The sequence below is a fragment of the Nymphalis io genome, chromosome 30 (assembly GCF_905147045.1).
Source record: "Nymphalis io chromosome 30, ilAglIoxx1.1, whole genome shotgun sequence".
Lineage (NCBI taxonomy): Eukaryota > Metazoa > Arthropoda > Insecta > Lepidoptera > Nymphalidae > Nymphalis > Nymphalis io.
The window spans coordinates 3,171,632-3,190,168 of NC_065917.1; the positions used below are offsets into that span (position 1 = coordinate 3,171,632).

Sequence of the window (18,537 nt, forward strand, 5' to 3'; positions counted from 1 at the left end):
AACTCGAAGGGAACCAACCCACGGACCTCATTATTCGCGAGAAAATCTAGCCAGCGCGATTCAGAGTATCGTTCGAAACGTAAAGCGCCATCTGCGAGATCACGGCAGAACTAGTTCGAATTAACTTTATGTACTGTACAACTTCTACACATATGTATTGTATACAACAGATTGAATGAGGATACAATCGCGAGGCGCAGCTAATTTTAGATAAAGTATTTAAGTAAACCTTAAGACATTTATTCCCTAAAAGAGAACAAAGTCCACTTAAACTTAGGAAATACCATTAAATATAGAGTACTATATATAATATACCATAACTTATGTCTACTTTTTGTGCCAGTAAATAACTTTGTAATCTTTTTTTGAATTTGCAATTATAAAGTTTTTTGGTAATGAGTTGTAAAGCTGTCATAATATTTCGACACCAATAATTTCTACTACGCTAACTCGATTTTTGGGAAAATCATTTATTTATGCCAAGTTACTTAAAATATGTTTTTTTATGTTTTAAAAAATCATGAAGAAATATACAAATATAACGAAGTTACAAATCTTATACAACGCTAACTAAAGGTACTTTTTGAAATCACTCGATTTAAATTAAACTTTAACTATTACTAGCGGAGTGTGCGCGGGGAGGTGACGCGCCGCTTGTTTCTTTACATTAATCTAACGACACTTGTCGCTGTGTTAGATGTGATTGCGCGCGGCTTTAAAAACTTTATCAGTAAATCTTAATTGATAACGTCTTTTTACAAGTTGTTTAAAATATTGTATATGTTATTTTAATATTCCAAAAATGTCACGAAACCGATCTAAATATTTAGTGAAATTAATCAAAATGGAGGAATATTTGTTGAGGAAGGTTGATAAAAATAATGAGATATCGCTTCATACTGTCGAGAGAGGCAAGTTTATTGTGATTATAATGTAGGTCGTAATATATAAACATATTTTATAGTAATACGCTACGTTTTTTTAAAAATTTGAGCCGCTTAGCTCGAAATCCGTGTAACATTACGCTGACACTTAGTAAGCTTAGTTTAGTGCGTTCGTTTATACTTTTTCGTTTGTAAATTACTCTACTTAGCATAATTTACCTTGTAAATAATTATCTAAAAATTAATGTTAATTGATTTATTGATAGTACTTGACTACTCCTTTTAATGTACATGTTTTTAAATAAAAATAATCATAGTATGATATCAATACATTGTACTTATTGTTATGGAATCGTCGATATTACCTGCCGAAGTTGATAATCCCGAATTCGTGGCTTTGTATAATCACGTCATGTTTAATGAGCCTATTCAAGAGCATGCTTTATTTTATAACCAATTCTGCTAGCCGAGATATGACCAATTATGATAATTATGTAATATTACAAGAAATACATTAAACGTTTTGGGGGCTCCTAATACTCCATTTAATATGTATTCACCAAAGGTATTGACTTCTATCCAAAAACCTTCTCTGTTGACATTAACTCCACCGAGTATCGAACCTTTGTTTTTGGTGATTACTAATCCTTCTGACAGCGTAAATAACACCTCCTTACCTTCACCCTGTTGTGATTTTTCGGAATCTCCAAATATATTAAATGACACTTTGGTGCCGACTTCTTCCCAAGATACAGGGAGTGTTCTCACACATGAAATCTGTACGTCCGCCCAGGAAAGTCTTCCCGATTCGCATATAGATAACGCCCTTAGCAATACCGTTCAGCAAGATTCAGTATCAGCAATATCTACTCCCTGTTGTTCAATTTCCTCGCCTGTAAAGTTTAATAATAGTAACTATTCTGCAGTATCTACGCAAAAAACATAAACGTAGATCGAAAAAAGGACAGACGTGGGCCTCAAGCGTCTTAAACGTGAAGATGAGTGGATAGTTAGAAAGAGAAAACGTTTGTGTAACAAAGGGTTGGAGTAAGCAGCAAGAAGCATTAAAGTCAGTTGCGCCAATTGACGTCTGCAGTGCAATAATAAAATAAACCAAGAAGTTCGTATTGATCTCTTCGATAAGTTCTGGGGTACTGGAAATCACGCCAAACAATGGCAAATCATCGCCAAATATGTGAAAAAACTGCCACTAACGTCGAACGCGAATATAGTCGTCGATCACACACTTTGCATTATCACCTTCCCATAGATTCTGACAATGGTATTATACTACAAAACGCTCGTGAAACAATGTTTTTGAACGCCTTTAATTTTAGTGAAGATTTTGTTTATACTGCGATACGGAAAATACAAGCTAACAATGATTTTGCTGACGTTACTGATGACAGAGGTCGGCATAAAAACCGTTAATTCTTTCACCCCTGTCGAGTCTCGCTAGGTTATAAAACGTACGAGTAAAAAATTCTTAGATTCTTCGTTATTCTTTTCAAAAATGTTTAAATTATATGTTGAGTGGTGTGCCGATTATAATGTTAGATTATAATTATAATGTTAGAGTACAGACAGTAAGACAGTAAAGAGATATTGTTAAAACTAATTTAAAGATAGACTTTCATTTACCAAAAAAAGACCAATGCGACCTTTGTCATCAGTAGAAAAATACATCTAGCCCTGCTGATGAATTAAAATAAAACTTCGCTAAACATCAAACGGAAAAAGAAATTTCCCGCAAATTAAATTTAAATAATTGGAATGTAAACTGTTATCTGTAGTAACAAAGTAGCTTATATTGTATTTGATATTCAAAAAGTTTTAAGCTCACCACATGGTAATATAAGTGTTTATTATTATAGGCGTAAGCTCAATGTTTTACAATTTACAATATGCGATCAAACGAAACATTTTGTTATATGCGGGACGAGTAAACGGCTAAGGGGGGGGGGGGGCAATGAAGTGGCCAGTTGCTTATACGATTTTTTTAATAAATTAGTTTCTAAGCGAGTTCAAGAAGTCAAACTATGGTCAGACAATTGTGGGTGACAAAATCGTAACCGTATCGTTAATTATAATATGTTCTTATTAGCTGCTAAAAATTTTAAAATGAAGATTAGACACCATTTTATGGAAAAGGGCCATACAAAGAATGAGGGCGATTCCGTTCATGCTTTAATAGAAAACACTGCAAGAGGCAGAGGGGTATATTCGCCAGATGAATGGTATTCACTAGTGCGATGGGCAAAGGTCAAAATCGACATGAAACTCGTGCCACAGTTCGCTATATAAAATATTACGCTATATAGCATTTGACGGCTTTTAATACAATATCCGCCAGAGACGCATGCACCATTTAAATAAAGCTAACTTTAAGAACTTGTTACTTAGCATAAGAATTTATAATATTGTATCTTGTAAATACATATACAAACCTAAGGTAATAATTAGTGCATAATATATTTTAAAATTGTTATTGCAATATGCTCTGCCGTAATACACGACGCTAACGTTAGCTAGTAGACATGGGCGTTTTTTGTTTTTAACGCAATTTGGTATTTATCCGGTTTCAAATTTACAAATCGATTTTAGATATCCGATTTTGGTAACGCCTAGCCTTTTTAATGGTATCGATCGATTTTAATCGTTGGCGTTTGGTTCGGCTGGGTCGGTTTTTGAAATCGGATTATTAGTTTGTGAAATCGATACGAATCGATTTGTGTTTGAAATCGGATTTTGAATTCGTTTTGATATATCCGACGCATGCCTTTTAGTTAGATGTGTGTAATATGTAAAATATTATTGAGGAATTATGTGTATATACGGCTAACTTGCGCTTAATCAAAAAATATAAATAATTAAGGAAAAATAAATATGGGTAATTATAATGAATAAATTCACCATTAACGGTACCAAATTTGAAATAAGTGTCGTAATTCATATAAAATTAATCACGTTTCTTTCTTTATACGCCTCGCCTCTACTGTAAAGTACACATTTGAGAGTTAGCTTATTATAAATTGCTGGCGGCGATTTGTCCAAATCACATCGTGTAAAAGACAAAGTTTATCTACTTTTAATATCAAAAGTGATAAAAGTATTTGTTTCGATAAAAATCAATTGGTTAATACAAAATGTGCATTTTGGAAATATATATCAAATTTAGTTGTATATTCGATTCACTATTTTAGCGATAATGGCTTACACGTCAAAATGCCGTCGCGGACTTTTTTGTAGAACTATTTAAGAGATACATTTCTACCATACATTATATTCGTAAAACTCTTACGGTTTTTACAGCGCACTCCAAAACGGCTCCCAAAAAGGAGAAATTTTTCCGACTTATGTGACACTTATTGTTATATTTTGGCCAATTTAATCAATAGCAGTATAAATTATAGCCGCCTATTTGTTATATATTATAAAGTATTAATAAAGACATATTATATGATATGTATGAGATATATTATTGTAAAGTTTTATTAAAATCCATTAGTTTTTGCGTGAAAGAGTAATAAACATCCATACAAGCATTCGCGTTTATAATATTAGTAGGATGTGCATACTAGACATTTGAGGAGTCTAGTAGAGCTGTAAACCGTGCACTGCAAGCCGTTTTCGGTACTGAGTAACGGGTGCGCCATCTAGTACCGAGTAACGAAACGTTACACACAAATACATTTCGTTACTCGCATTTTTCGTAGTATGGTTATCTACACTGTACCAGCTTCGCTCGCTATTCGCAAAGGCGGATAGCAGTGCGAGCGTACACCTCCACGGTATAGCACCGCTGCATGCCAGACCACCTGAGGGGCGTCCTTTACCTCGTGAGCTCCAACTGTCGCCGACCATCTGCTCCGATACGGGCATCGGTGAAGAGGACGACGACGATCTGGAGACAAGGTAGGACGACAACACCCTTAAACATCGGAAAATCATTCAAGAAAAACAGCCTCTGGGTCACAACGACCCTGGCCCTTTGGGCCAAAACATAGTGACACGACGGATGAACCGTCGAGGAGGAGCAGCCCGGGTAAGGGGGGCAACACCAAGGCCCGTACCCAGACTAGCCTAGGCCAGTCAGGAGGACCATTGATGATCGTTACTCGCATTTTTCGTAGTATGGGTATCTACACTGTTCCAGCTTACGCAAGTACTGTTGATGTGTTTAAGGTTCCATTTCATTCTAAAGAAAAAGATTTTCTTTGTTGTTTAAAATATGTTTTTATTTTATTATGTTTAATTTTATTTTAAGAACAAAAGATTTTTGTTGTTGTTGTAATTTTGTTTAAAACGTGTTTTATTTCATTTATGATGTTCAATTTCATTCTAAGCAAAACTATTTTTATGTTGATTTATGGTGAGGAAATAATTTAAATATTATTATCAATAAATAATTTTCGACACCTATTTGTTGCTTTTTCATTATAATTCATGTATAATGGATTGCGATGTTACTGTGATATAACATAAGCTACAGGTAACATTTTTAAAATAGTAAATCCGAATTTTTCATGAGAAGTAACGAGTAACATAACGATACTATAGTAACGAATACATACGAGTACGCTTTTTTTCTTTTTTTTTACACCTCTAGAGTCTAGATTTGACAGCTAGAGCTATTCTACTGAGCAAGTTATTTCCCTAGTTTAATGTGAATTCTGTGGGCCGATCCCGGCGGCACTGCAATGCCGGGCCGACCCGTGACGGGAGTGGAGCGAGCCCCGAACATCCCGTCGTGGTACAAAAATCAGTTTAATATACTGGTCCCGCAGTGCGGGAACTTTCAGATATTAAGCTGAAAAGAACAGATACTACACTTTGATCTTAGCCAAAAGGCCGAGAAGCGATAACTCGTAGGGAACCAACCCACGGACCTGATTATTCGCGAGAAAATCTAGCCAGCGCGATTCAGAGTATCGTTCGAAACGTAAAGCGCCATCTGCGAGATCACGGCAGAACTAGTTCGAATTAACTTTATGTACTGTACAACTTCTACACATATGTATTGTATACAACAGATTGAATGAGGATACAATCGCGAGGCGCAGCTAATTTTGGATAAAGTATTTAAGCTAACCAGTTAAAATATTTGGTTGTTAGTTTAACGGTTTATTAATATATAAACGTAGGGAGTATTTATATATTTTTCTTTATTGTAGTTATTTACGCGGAGCTAGTATAAATATATAGCTAAATTGCCCTTGATATAAATTCTATATATAATTCTTATGCCAAATAAATATATTTTATTAAGAAATATAAAATATTTAATATGTTATCATGTAATAAATAAACAGGCAGTCTTAGAGATAGAAGTCGATAGAAGTGAAAACTTAAAAACTGTAAAATATATTTGTCCGATTTCCACATCTATTGGCACTTCAAATAGTAATTCCATCTATTTTTATTTTATCATCATCAAAACACACAGTATGTCGCTAACTCTGTACAAAATATTAATACGGCTTAATTTAAATAAATAATAGTTAAAATACACTTATATTATTTGTATATACTGTTACTTTGAACGGTAATATTATATTAAAGTTAGCATGTCGGTGAAGCCACGAGTCTATCCCCTACGATAAGCCAGCGCCACGCGCCTAAAGAAGTTTTCACTTCACTTGTGGCAGAACTACGTGGAAGTGTTATTATATCCGTTTATTTGCTTCAATATTGTGTGTGTGTGTGTATTGCTGTCTTATATCGGGGGCTATATGTCAACGCATGGCGTCCAAATATTATATATTTACAAATTATTTCGAATGACGTCACATACACGTCTTAAATATATTAAAAGATAAAAATAAAACAATAAATATTTGTGTTTATCATTTATTTATATAACTATTATATAAAATCTAATAATCCGCCGCGGTGTTCGCCAAGTAGTCTCGTCTGCCAATGTTCGACGCCTGCTTGTTTTGGACAGCTTCAAGTTTTGGACATTCTGTAACAAAAATATGAGTAAATATATAATTGTTATGTGCGTTCTATATTAAAAATTAAAATATTTTTATATGTTTAATGTATAAGCAGGAGTACAGATAAATGCTGGCGGGGTTGCGGTTGATTTACAAATCACAATGTTCCCGTGACCCCGCTTTGCGGAGAGGTGGAATTCCGGGGAGGTAATAGTGGGTAGAACGGGGCCTTTTACCCCGTGAGTCCCACATACCCGTCCCGGTCCCCTCGGACCGGGCGGCAGGGGTAACAGCCTTTCCTCCACGAAAAAAAAACGACCTTGAGTAGAAACGACATGATTAGTCGATCTTAATCAGTTTTCCCAACCTTACTTAGGCCATGCCCCCCCCCTTAACATTTCTAAAATCTTTATGCCCCCCATACATAATTTTTAACCTTTAAAAATTTTTTTGTTCCCTTAAGAAATATAAATGAAAAAGTTTTAGGAAGAAATCACTATCAAGACATCGTAAGTAAAATTTCGAAACATTTAATGAAAAACTGAAATTCAAAATAATTTGAATATTGATTTTTTTATATTCATTTAGTGCGATCTTTGCGCTTCATCCTTGCTGCACAGAGATTTTATATTAGGTTCCAATTTACTTAGCTTTATTCTCAAGTCTCCACGTTGTGTTATAAAGGGTAAAAGTCGTGTCGAGTCCCTTTTTAAATTTCCCCCCTTAACTATCAAATTGTCCCCCTGTGGGGCGTAGGTCCCACGTTGGGAAACACTGATCTGAATAGTCTGTGGTAATCGTGAATGGCGTTTTGAATGTCGTCGAAGTTTATATACGAACTTTGGAGGTAAAATTAAAGTGTATATAAGTGGTTAATCGCGTGGAATATGTAAATATAAGGTTTATTTATGTTTATCTATTTGACGATTACTCGGTAACTGGTCCCGTGGTCTGGTATAATATAAGGTTCCATATTTTCGTAATTTGTTGTTGAACGAATTGACTTATATGTAATCCAAAATCATACCAGTAATCCTGTGTCCGAGTCCACCGCAGTAGGAACAGCCCTGACCGTCTGCCATCGGCACGTCTGGCTCGCCGATCATGTCTAGGAGGAATGACGGCACCTGAAAGTTGAAAAAAAATATATATATGTAAAATTTTGTCTCGTACGGTTATTATATTTATCTCTTATTTTGGCTACGGTACGGTCACGTGGTCGGCCTCACAGATCTTAAGTAGGCTCCCAACATCCAGCTGAGTATTTTTAAGACTTACACCCTGCCCCCTAAAGCTGTCGAGGCTATTGGGGCCAACAGTACACATTCCGAAATAAAAAAGTCACGTGGTCCAGTACAGGAGACTACAGTACAGTCACGTGGTACAGGAGGTGTCCACTCACTCGCTGGCCGGCTTCAGTGAGCAAGTGAGCCAGGTCCCGCAGTACACTGGTGTCGGCGGCTCTGCCCAGGAGCGTGGTGGCGACTCCCCCACCCCCGGCTCGTCCGGTACGACCGATGCGATGCACGTAATTCTCGATGTCCTCCGGCATGTCGTAGTTGATCACGTGCTGGATGTTCTCGAAGTCCAGTCCTGGATTAGAGTAGAGAGTTTTGTTACCAAGAGCCCGTCTTACAGTTTATTCAGCCTGTATATGTATTAGCAATATTTGATCGATTCCTTTTTAAAAGGCTTCATTCTTTATAATAGAATATTCGATGTTTCGAAAATACTCCTACTATATTTTTTGGAAGAGTGTTAGTAGGCTTAGTGTTTGTTATTAATAAACGTCTTATGATATAATACCTTATAAGTGCTTTTAATAAAGGCTTTTTTGTCGTCATATAAGCAGTCCAAGCAAGTACCTTTGCTGGCGACGTCCGTAGCCACGAGGACGTCCTTCTCCCCTTTCCTAAACGCTTCCACGGCACGCGATCTCTCCTCTTGATCCTTACCACCATGAATGGCCACAGCTTCCACACCTGGAGAATAGAGTGATCATAATAATGCGTCCCTAGCTGATTGGGCAGGTTGACTAACCTTGTCGAAAGCAACAATTATTGGCAACATCGAAGAGTTATCAGCTCGATGACCAAGAGCGTACAATTTACGGGAGAGTATGATATTGGTGCTTATCGTGAGTATTTTTGAAAGAAAACCATATGATTATATAAAGGGGGGGGGACGGGTATGCGAGATAACGGACGTCTTAAGATCTCGGAGACTAGTATCTCCATTTCCACTCTAATGTGTGTGTGTGTCACGTACCCTTGAGCAGCAGGTACTCGTGTATAGCGTCGACGTGCTGCTTGCGCTCGGCGAACACGAGCACGGGCGGGGGAGTCTTCTGCAGACAGTGCAGCAGGTGCACGGTGCGCGCCTCCGCCTTCACGGGCTCCAGCTCCTGGCGGACGCTCAGCGACGCCGCCCCCGCGCGACCCACGTTCACCGTCACCGGCTTCACCAGCGCCGACCTGGGGAGGGCATTTCGGATATCTCACTGCCAGTCCCTATCATTATATTTCTAGGACAAAGTTAGCCTTTAGGCCAGCGAGGCTGTCAGTATGTTTGGCGGATGATAAGTGGTCACCGCCGTCCATAGACATTGGCGATGTAATACATTTTTAACATTCCTGACATCGCCTGACTTGATAAGGATACATACCTCGCGAAGTTCTGTATTTTCCTAGGCATGGTCGCGCTGAACAGGAGAGTCTGTCGCTGACTAGCGAAGTAAGAGAATATCGTTCGGACGTCTTCCTCGAAGCCCATGTCTATCATCCTATCAGCTTCATCCATACAAAGATAGCGACACACGTTCAGCCTTATCTGGAAAAATAACACGGAGTGGCTTCCTTTATCTGGTTATACACATACAACGAAAGTTATCTATTAGTTTAAATATTTCTTACCATTTTCTTATCTAACATATCCATGAGTCGACCCGGGGTCGCTACCATGATGTGAACCCCCCTTTGAACCACTTCCATACATTCTGACACCGCTACACCTGTGTACATTATTCATTGGCTGAATACAGACAGCTTGGCTGAATACAGACAACATGGCTGTATAAAATGAGATCGTTATAAGCGAGAAGACCGCCTTTGAGCGCCATTGTTAACACGAAGTACACTAATAAATACAATTGAGTTTAAACATGACGTTATACAAATCAAGTGTCTCCTTCATTATAGGTGTTGCAAAATATATCAACATTTCGAGTTAACAAAACTAATAGTTTTAAAAATATAAATATATAATAAATAAAAATAATTTAATAGACGAAGATATTATGAATTAAATTATTATAAATATATAATTATCTGAAAGCATTTAAAAATTTTGAATACGATTATATGCAAATAATAGTAAGAGTACATTTATAGAGGTTAAAAACAACGATTTATACATTATTATTGATATATATATAATTATCTGCTAACTGTACCAATCTGTGCTCCAAGCTCCAACTCACCTCCTATAGCTAAACAGCTCCTAATTTCGGGACTGCCAGTCATCTTCAGGTGTTTCACGAAGTGTAGTATGATATCGTGGGTCTGTTTCGCCAGCTCCCTCGATGGACAAATTATCAGACCATATGGACCTTCGTTTCTGTTAACAATAAAAAAACAACCTTTGCTTGAATTATGTGATATAGTAGTAACAGCCTGTTAATATCCCACAGCTGGGCTAAGGCCTCCTCTCCATTTTGAGGAGGAGATCTGGAGCTTATTCCATCACGCCGTCAAGCACGAGATGAATTATAATCACAAACTAAGCACATGAAAATTCAGTGGTGCTTGGCCGGGTTTGAACCCACAATCATCGGTTAAGATTCACGTATTTTTACCACTGGGCCATCTCGGCATTTTATATAATTTGGTAAAAACACTACTGCTTACATCGACAATGCGTAACCAACCTTAAGGTTTTCTATCCTTTCTGCCTGTAAGAGAACATAATAATACTTATTGCTGTTTGGCGTTAGAATATCTGAGTGGGTGGGGCCCGGCCCACCCAGATGGGCTTGCAGGCCCTCCCACCAAGAATAACTATTCTATTCACCCATTTGTCTAGCCGAAATTGCTGCACAAATAAAGTTGCCGGAATTTCGCGTATTGTCTCCATGCACTGACGATAAATGTCTCTTTTTCAGCGCCTAACCCACACTTTTTCATTATGAGCGCACCACAACATATTTAAAGTATGCATTTTAAAAGCTAATAATATTCCAAAGTTATGTTTAATAAACAAAACGCTTCTCGGTTATCATATAAGACGCCATTTTTTTAGCGTTAACTCTGGATTCGGCGCTTGTCAAAACTGTAACTTGGCTACCATTTATATGGAGTTAGCGATTAAAATTGTAGAAACGATTACATTCCATTCTACTATCCCTTTAATGATTGTCAACTTGTCTACGACTATTCTATTCTGTTGTTTTGACCACGTGACTTAACTTTGAGATGACGTCATGCCCATACTCGTATTTGATTACTTTTCTAATGGTGATTACGATTGTAGAATGTCAACTTGGCTGAGGCCCCTGATTTGTTAATAGCTCTGCTATATTATACACTTATGGGAGCTGAAGATCGAGCTCGGTGGCGTGCCGTTGGAGAGCCCTATGTCCAGCAGTGGACGACAAAGGGCTGATGATGATATTATACATTACTAACAGTTCTTAATAAATATATATTTACTAGACTCCCCTGTATTGGAAGTAGGAGATTTTAAGTACCTTATGTCCTTTTATTTACACCTGAATACATATCTGCAATATTTCTTTATGATTTGTTGAGTATATAGTAGTCATTCTACTACGCATTTTATATACCTAGTCTCAAGTGAATTCTGTGGGCCGATCCCGGCGGCACTGCAATGCCGGGCCGACCCGTGACGGGAGTGGAGCGAGCCCCGAACATCCCGTCGTGGTACAAAAATCAGTTTAATATACTGGTCCCGCAGTGCGGGAACTTTCAGATATTAAGCTGAAAAGAACAGATACTACACTTTGATCTTAGCCAAAAGGCCGAGAAGCGATAACTCGAAGGGAACCAACCCACGGAGGTCATTATTCGTGAGAATATCTAGCCATCGCGATGCAGGATTTCGTTTAAAAAGTAAAGCGCCATCTATGATGTTACGACAAATGTTTCCCCATACGAGAAAAAATTGCCAGTGTGATGTAGAAATATCGTTCTATTGATACAGCGCCATCTGTGAGATTACAGCAAAACTAGTTCGAATTATCTATCCTTATGTACAATGGCGTCAGCTAACGACAGTGACTACGAACTAAATTGCTAAATGTGACGATTGACAGTTATATTCTTCTTTATATACATATGTAATTTTGTACGTGTGTGTGTATGTATATATCACTGAATTCTTCCTACAAGCCTAGACCGATTTTAAACTTGTTTTTTGTACGTATATGACTTGAGAGATTGGGCCCGGTAAATAAAATAAATTTGTCTTTGGAATAAATATATTATTATTTCACCCACGCCTAAATTGTTACAGCTAATTCGTTTAACAACCATATAATTGCTTTTTAGATACAATATTCTAAAACAAAAACTCAATTTTGAACAAAATCCATCGGAATAGTATAAGAAGTGTTGTTTAGCTTCCGTTAATAATATGTTAAGTATAAACATTCTATTATTATTCTTTGTATACTTCAACAAATCGAATGAAAAAGGCACAGCTAATTTTGGATAAAGTATTTAAGTTAACCAGCAGTGGCGTAGCTACCTCTGCACAGCCGTATTAAAGATACGGGGCCCGCAAGCTACAGTAAGCAAAAAGTCGTAAAAGAAATGAAAATATTATACACAATTTAAAAAAAAAATTGAGTGGATTATTTGAGTCGTTGACGGTCAAGTCGCTAAAATCGCATGAAAAAATATGGTCACCAAATTTTGACAAAGGGGCCCACCAAGGGCAAGCTACGCCACTGTCAATCAGTTAAAATATTTGTTTGGTAGTTTAACGGGCAATTAAGTTTATTGCACTGCGTTTATATATTTTGTCTTTATTGGCGTTAGTTACGCGGAGCTAGTATAAGTATATAGTTATCTAGCTTGCTTAGCTTGTATTTTTAATCTATTTGTTTAATACATAAACTTATGTCAGAAATGATGAAATATTGGGTTTATATTATCAATTAAATAATTAATGGCTGACATTAATTAATTAATAATTAACATTAATTTATTACGCTTTATTAATCAATAAATATTGTATTAATTATTATATTTAAATTACATCTAGAAGTTTGTGTGAATTAAATATAATTCTAATTTTTAATTTAAAATAAATACATTTCAGTGAATGTTTTTTTTTTCAATCATCTTACTGCTAGTATCGTAATTCAATACACTCATTGTTCTATTTTATTTTTATTCTATCTTTCTATTATTTCATGTTGTTTAAAAGTTTTAAGTGCGAGCATATTTTTATTTCCAATAAGAATCGCAATCAAAATTTGAAACCAGGTGGTTTGATGAGTGAGGGGCCTGATTGATTTGAGAGCTTTGGCTCACTTTAGGACAGGCCTATGTCGTGGCTGATAATGATGAATTAAGATATATCTATGGACTGTCTTTATTGTGTGCCCTTGAGATTGTGGATTTTTTTTTCCTAATTCTAGTCCCCCTAGGGACATGAATTAGGAAAAAAAAGGAGAGAATAAGTTCCAAACCTTCTCCTCAAAAAGAGGACAGGAGGCCTTTAGCCCAGCAGTGGGACATTCACGGGCTGTTATGAATCTCTGGTTGGATGAATTGCCTTCATGGCTGTACTTATAATCAGTGTTGAGGGTACCACTTACCGTATAAACGGCATCTTGACTTCTTGTTCAATACAAAACATGATTATGGGCAAGGTGAATACTAGGGTCTTCCCAGAGCCGGTGAAGGCTATGCCTATCATGTCCCTGCCGCTGAGCACAGCTGGTATACCCTGAACTTGGATGGGAGTTGGACTCTTAATACCTTTTGCTTCTAGACCTCGGAGGATACCTGAAATTGGTTGGAGTTTAAGAAAATTACAAAATATAAATATGAATTGTCATTTTTTGTTGTTAGTCATCACACCCTTTTTTTATAGAATAGGAAGGCAGACGAGCATATGGACCACCTGATGGTAAGTGGTTACCAAACGCCCTTAGACATTGGCATTGTAAGAAATGTCAACCATCGCTTACATAGCCAATGCGCCACCAACCTTGGGAACTAAGACTTTATGTCCCTTGTGCCTGTAATTACACTGGCTCACTCACCCTTCAAACTGGAACACAACAATATCAAGTATTGCTGTTTTGCGATAGGATATCTGATGAGTGGGTGGTACCTACCCAGACGAGTTTTCACAAAGCCCTACCACCAGTAATACATCATTACATATTGAACAGCCAAAGTGCAATAGTCAGTATTGTTGTGTTCGGTTTGAAGAGTGAGCGAGCCAAAGTAACTACAGGCACAAGAGATGACAACTCCTTGATGATAAAATACTTAAGGCGAAATTTTATTATTTAATTTTGATGGCGTTTATTTCAGGTGTTAGGTACAATGTATTCTTTTCTTTAACGCGTTTGCAAAATATCGTAATTATCGCTTAAGTACTTAGGATATGTAAGCGTAACAAACAAAATCACTCGCATTTATATTATTAGTTAGGATAATTATCTTGGCCTACCTTTTGGAAACTTCATATGTTGGAACGTTTTAATCGGAGGTGGTACATCTTCACCCTCGACCAAGATCCGCAGCTCCTGACGAACCTGCTCGTGTCGAGATTCAGGTAGATCCAGGACAACGCGTGGCGGGCGCCAAGAGGTTTTAATCGGTTCCGAATATTGGATTCCTGGATGCAGTTATCATCATTAAAGTTGTTTTTGTTAAAGTGTTCGGAACATATTTAATATAATTTGACAAAAAGGCTGTGTTTGAGTATGATTTGTGCTGGATATATATATATATTAAGGACGGTATTAAGGAAATCTATATATTTATTTATTTATTTATTTATTTATTTTATTTATTTATTTAATCGATACACCACAGTATTTGAAATATGGCACTTAAAACAAGAATACGATAAAATGACAGATACAATTTCAAACACTTAATAGGTATATACAGCATTAAGCATTAAGAATTATTTATATAGATTTCAGTAAAAAGTAAAGTGAAAGCATGTTAATGTCCCACTGCTGGGCTAATATGAGTAACAAGTGTGGTTCAGTGAAATTAGACACATGCAAGTTTTTTGACTGTTTTCTTTCACTACCGAGTATGAGATTAATAAATATATATTTATTCATGTTAAGATAAACATGCACTATAGCAAAAGTGTTGTGATGATTAAAGCCTTATGCTTATTACAGTGTTGCTCACATCTAGTGAAGAGCGACATGTGATGAGGTTGCTAAAAAAACATACCTTTCGCCAATTCAGCCACTCCCATAAGTGCTTTACTTTGAGCAACGCTTTTTAATATATGTTCTTCTTCCTTAGCCTGCCTCTCAGCGGCTGATAGGGCTCTGGCTTCTGCTATCCGTTTAAGCTCGCTGTGTTGATCCAATAGCGATACATTGTATCGACGTCCCCATTCTTCTTGTGAGGCTAAAATGTTTTTATAACCATTAGAAATCAAATTTATATCCTCCTGAGCGATATTGATTGTTGTGCCCAATCTTGACTGACAGACTCAACATAGAACGGTAAATAGGATAGTGACGAGCCGGTTGGCGTGGTTGGTAGATACTTGCCTTTCAGTCCGAATGTTGTGGGTTCGATTCCCACCCAGGACAGACATTTGTGTGCATGAACATGTCCGTTTGTCTTGAGTCTGGGTGTAATTACCTATATAAGTATTTATTTAAAAAAAAAAGTAGTATATCTGTTGTCTGGTTTCCATAGCACAAGCTTTGTACAAGCTTAATTTGGGATCAGATGGCCGTGTGTGAAAAATGTCCCAGGATATTATTATATTATTATTAATATGAGATATTACAGTTCTCAAGTGACAAAGATGCATTGAATTTTAAAGAATCAGGTTATAAGATATTAATATATCAAGTAATGATTTTCTATCCGATGTGTTCAGGCCTTAAAGGAAGTTTACGAACAATTATTCAGTAATGTATAAGCTAGGCACACCGTGAAATCTGTCATCAAAATTATTTTAATACTTATTGTGCTATATATCATGTTATAAATATCTCCGTAACAGCCTGTGACACCTCCGTAATACCATTCAATAAAGAGTTTCACAGTTGAATGGTTTTAACAGAGGATTTAGAATAGTTTGAAGCAAGTTTTTAGTGTTAGGTTTCCATGTGAATGAAGAGATCGTTGAATAGAAAGTCGAAGATATCATTAAGGTAAAAAGACAGGTCATGACATGTGTATTTCTGCGAAGTTGGAGTCACTTGCAATTATTGCGAAATTCGTATACGTAAATAAAATACTTGAGTATGTAATTTATAAAAAAAATTATTTTACCTTCATCATCTGGATCGTTATCACTGGAACTCTTGGTTTCAGCGGCCGCTTCAGCAGCAACTTGGCCAAGACGACCTAACTTTAACAATTTCTGCTTTTTCCGTTCCTTGACTGGTATATAAGGTTCGTAATTATCCACATCTTCTTCAGATTCGGAAGACTTTTCGCGGCGGTAACGTTTAATCGGTACATCGGACATTTTAATTTAAAAATTTCATATTTTGTAACAACAAAAGTTTGTTTTTATCTTTTCGCAAAACATTGATTTGACGTATGAACACTGAACACTGAAGTGAACACTGTGCCCTGTGCTGCCATATCTTAAAATATGAAATCCCTGCTTATACCGAAAAATTTAAAAATAAATAATGAATATTATTTATTTGAAGTATTCTTCATAAAATATATAAGTCAAAAACCAAATGTAATAGTTGTGCTCGCGGTTTTGCCCTCGTTTTAGGCCTTAGAATTCAAGCTTGCTTCATAGCCGTGAAAAGACAGAGCTACTTTTGTATTTATAATATTAGTATAAAAGTAATAGAGTGGATGGGCCAATATAGCCAAATAATGGTTATTTAACAGTTATGGCTTTAACATTATAATTAGGTATATAATTAGGTATAAACATTATAATCAGGCAAAATTTTGTTGGAGATATATAATTATCGCAGTTATCTCCTAGAACAGAATTGAAAATTAAATAGGGGTTTTTCTATATACATAGATTTAAATTAATAAATAGATAGTTCATAATTAGATCCAAATTAGTTCTTAATGTAAGCAACTTACTCTGTTACATTTTGATAAAATATTAAAACATTTCTTAAGAATAATTGTTAAATATAATTACAACACCCCTGCGTATTGTTTCTACTGGTAGAAGAGCTTAGCTTTCGCTCCAAAAAATTTAATTCATCTAAATTGCGATGGTAACATGCTGTGTGCCGCTAAATTCCACGTGGATTTCATGATTTGTAGAGTAGCTATTTTTAATTCTGATTTGTTTGTTATTACTTATATCCTCAATGTAAAGTTATTTTTATAAAATCATATAAATTTAGATATAAAAATAATACATGTACTGTATATTTCAATTCTTCTGTAGGTCATAAAGAATTACGCAACATTGTGTAACATTTTTATGTTGAGCTTGTGAAGACGCACCTTTAGGGAGAAAATGTGGAAAGTCGTACTATAACTGATAAATGTCTTATATAGTTGACTATTGACAATGTATTTCCGTAATTCAACCTACTTCATGACGGAAGGAAGCTGCCAATAAAATTGCAATTACGGAACGAAACAGAATTTGTCAATGTCATACCAAAACATTAAGTGACACGTAACTTCATATAATTAAATTTGCTTTTTGTGACCTCCAAATGTGAAAAACCGCAAAAATACACACATGTTCCGATCGTTTGTAACGCTTAAAAATGTCAGATAAAGGTTTCGGTGATTACACGAACAGGAATGTTGTCAAAAATCCACTATTATCCTCAGCCGTAACTGGACTATCAATTGAAGATTTGACGCACAATGCAGTTTTGTTACCCGCTATTCCCAGCCAGGAACTGATTACGAGACAAGGTTAGTGCTATTTTAGTCCCTGAAAGGTATTAAAACTAGATGTTTCGTGCGACCTTGGTGTGAAAGTGAAATAGACTTCACCTCTATTTTCAAACGTCGCCTGTCAGTTTTTGCTCGGTTCGTGCGTTTTTTCGCATGTTTTCTAATAACAATGAAAGTTAATTCGTTACTAATATAAATGTTTGTGTGAAATATATGATTTTTTGTGTTGAATTCGTATAATCGATGTAATAATTATAAAATGTCGTCGTTTTTGTATAAATCGTTCAAAAACGCACCATTCCAGAGTGGTTTTGCACCAGATTTGCATATACCATCGAGTTCAAGTTATAAAAGCGTTGGAATGATTTTTAGAAAACTTGTAAGTTATTATTTGTTTTTTTTTTTTTAAGTCTTCAATTCGAGTTACATAATTTTTTTTTAATTTCGTCATATCTATAATGATTATCTGAGATGATCATAATTTATATATATTTAAAAACAATAAGTTCTTTTTTTAAATATAATATTTTTAAATATTTTTTATCATTTTTTTACTTTGTCTAAAATCAGATATAAGAGAAATAGTTATGAAATAATTTTCTTAAATTTGATTTTAAAGGTTGA

At 35.9% G+C, this 18,537-nt stretch overlaps 2 protein-coding genes and 2 non-coding genes across 4 annotated transcripts in view; 1 reads left to right on the top strand and 3 right to left on the bottom strand.

The window, feature by feature from the left end:
- Positions 1 to 5,554: 5,554 nt before the first annotated feature.
- LOC126780180 (U2 spliceosomal RNA) lies at positions 5,555 to 5,747 on the bottom strand. Its single transcript, XR_007670460.1, has one exon. It is a non-coding gene; the product is annotated as a U2 spliceosomal RNA (small nuclear RNA).
- Positions 5,748 to 6,720: 973 nt separating this feature from the next.
- On the bottom strand, positions 6,721 to 16,619 carry LOC126779944 (ATP-dependent RNA helicase abstrakt). Its single transcript, XM_050504158.1, has 12 exons — positions 16,342 to 16,619; positions 15,277 to 15,459; positions 14,531 to 14,698; positions 13,665 to 13,854; positions 10,302 to 10,438; positions 9,736 to 9,833; positions 9,489 to 9,652; positions 9,092 to 9,297; positions 8,689 to 8,805; positions 8,226 to 8,416; positions 7,851 to 7,950; positions 6,721 to 6,849 (listed from the first exon to the last, which is right to left on the bottom strand). Exons 1-12 carry the CDS (start codon positions 16,538 to 16,540, stop codon positions 6,761 to 6,763), a joined length of 1,842 nt encoding a protein of 613 aa, XP_050360115.1. The 5' UTR covers positions 16,541 to 16,619; the 3' UTR covers positions 6,721 to 6,760.
- LOC126780181 (U2 spliceosomal RNA) lies at positions 11,678 to 11,870 on the bottom strand. The gene has a single exon (XR_007670461.1). It is a non-coding gene; the product is annotated as a U2 spliceosomal RNA (small nuclear RNA).
- A 1,036-nt stretch (positions 16,620 to 17,655) lies between the features above and the next one.
- The window catches only part of LOC126779875 (uncharacterized), a 97,504-nt gene continuing 96,622 nt past the window's right edge, over positions 17,656 to 18,537 (top strand). The window contains exon 1 of the mRNA XM_050504003.1: positions 17,656 to 17,931. Within this exon, the coding sequence (XP_050359960.1) occupies positions 17,778 to 17,931 (154 nt within the window). The 5' untranslated portion in view covers positions 17,656 to 17,777. The remainder of the gene's footprint in view (positions 17,932 to 18,537) is intronic.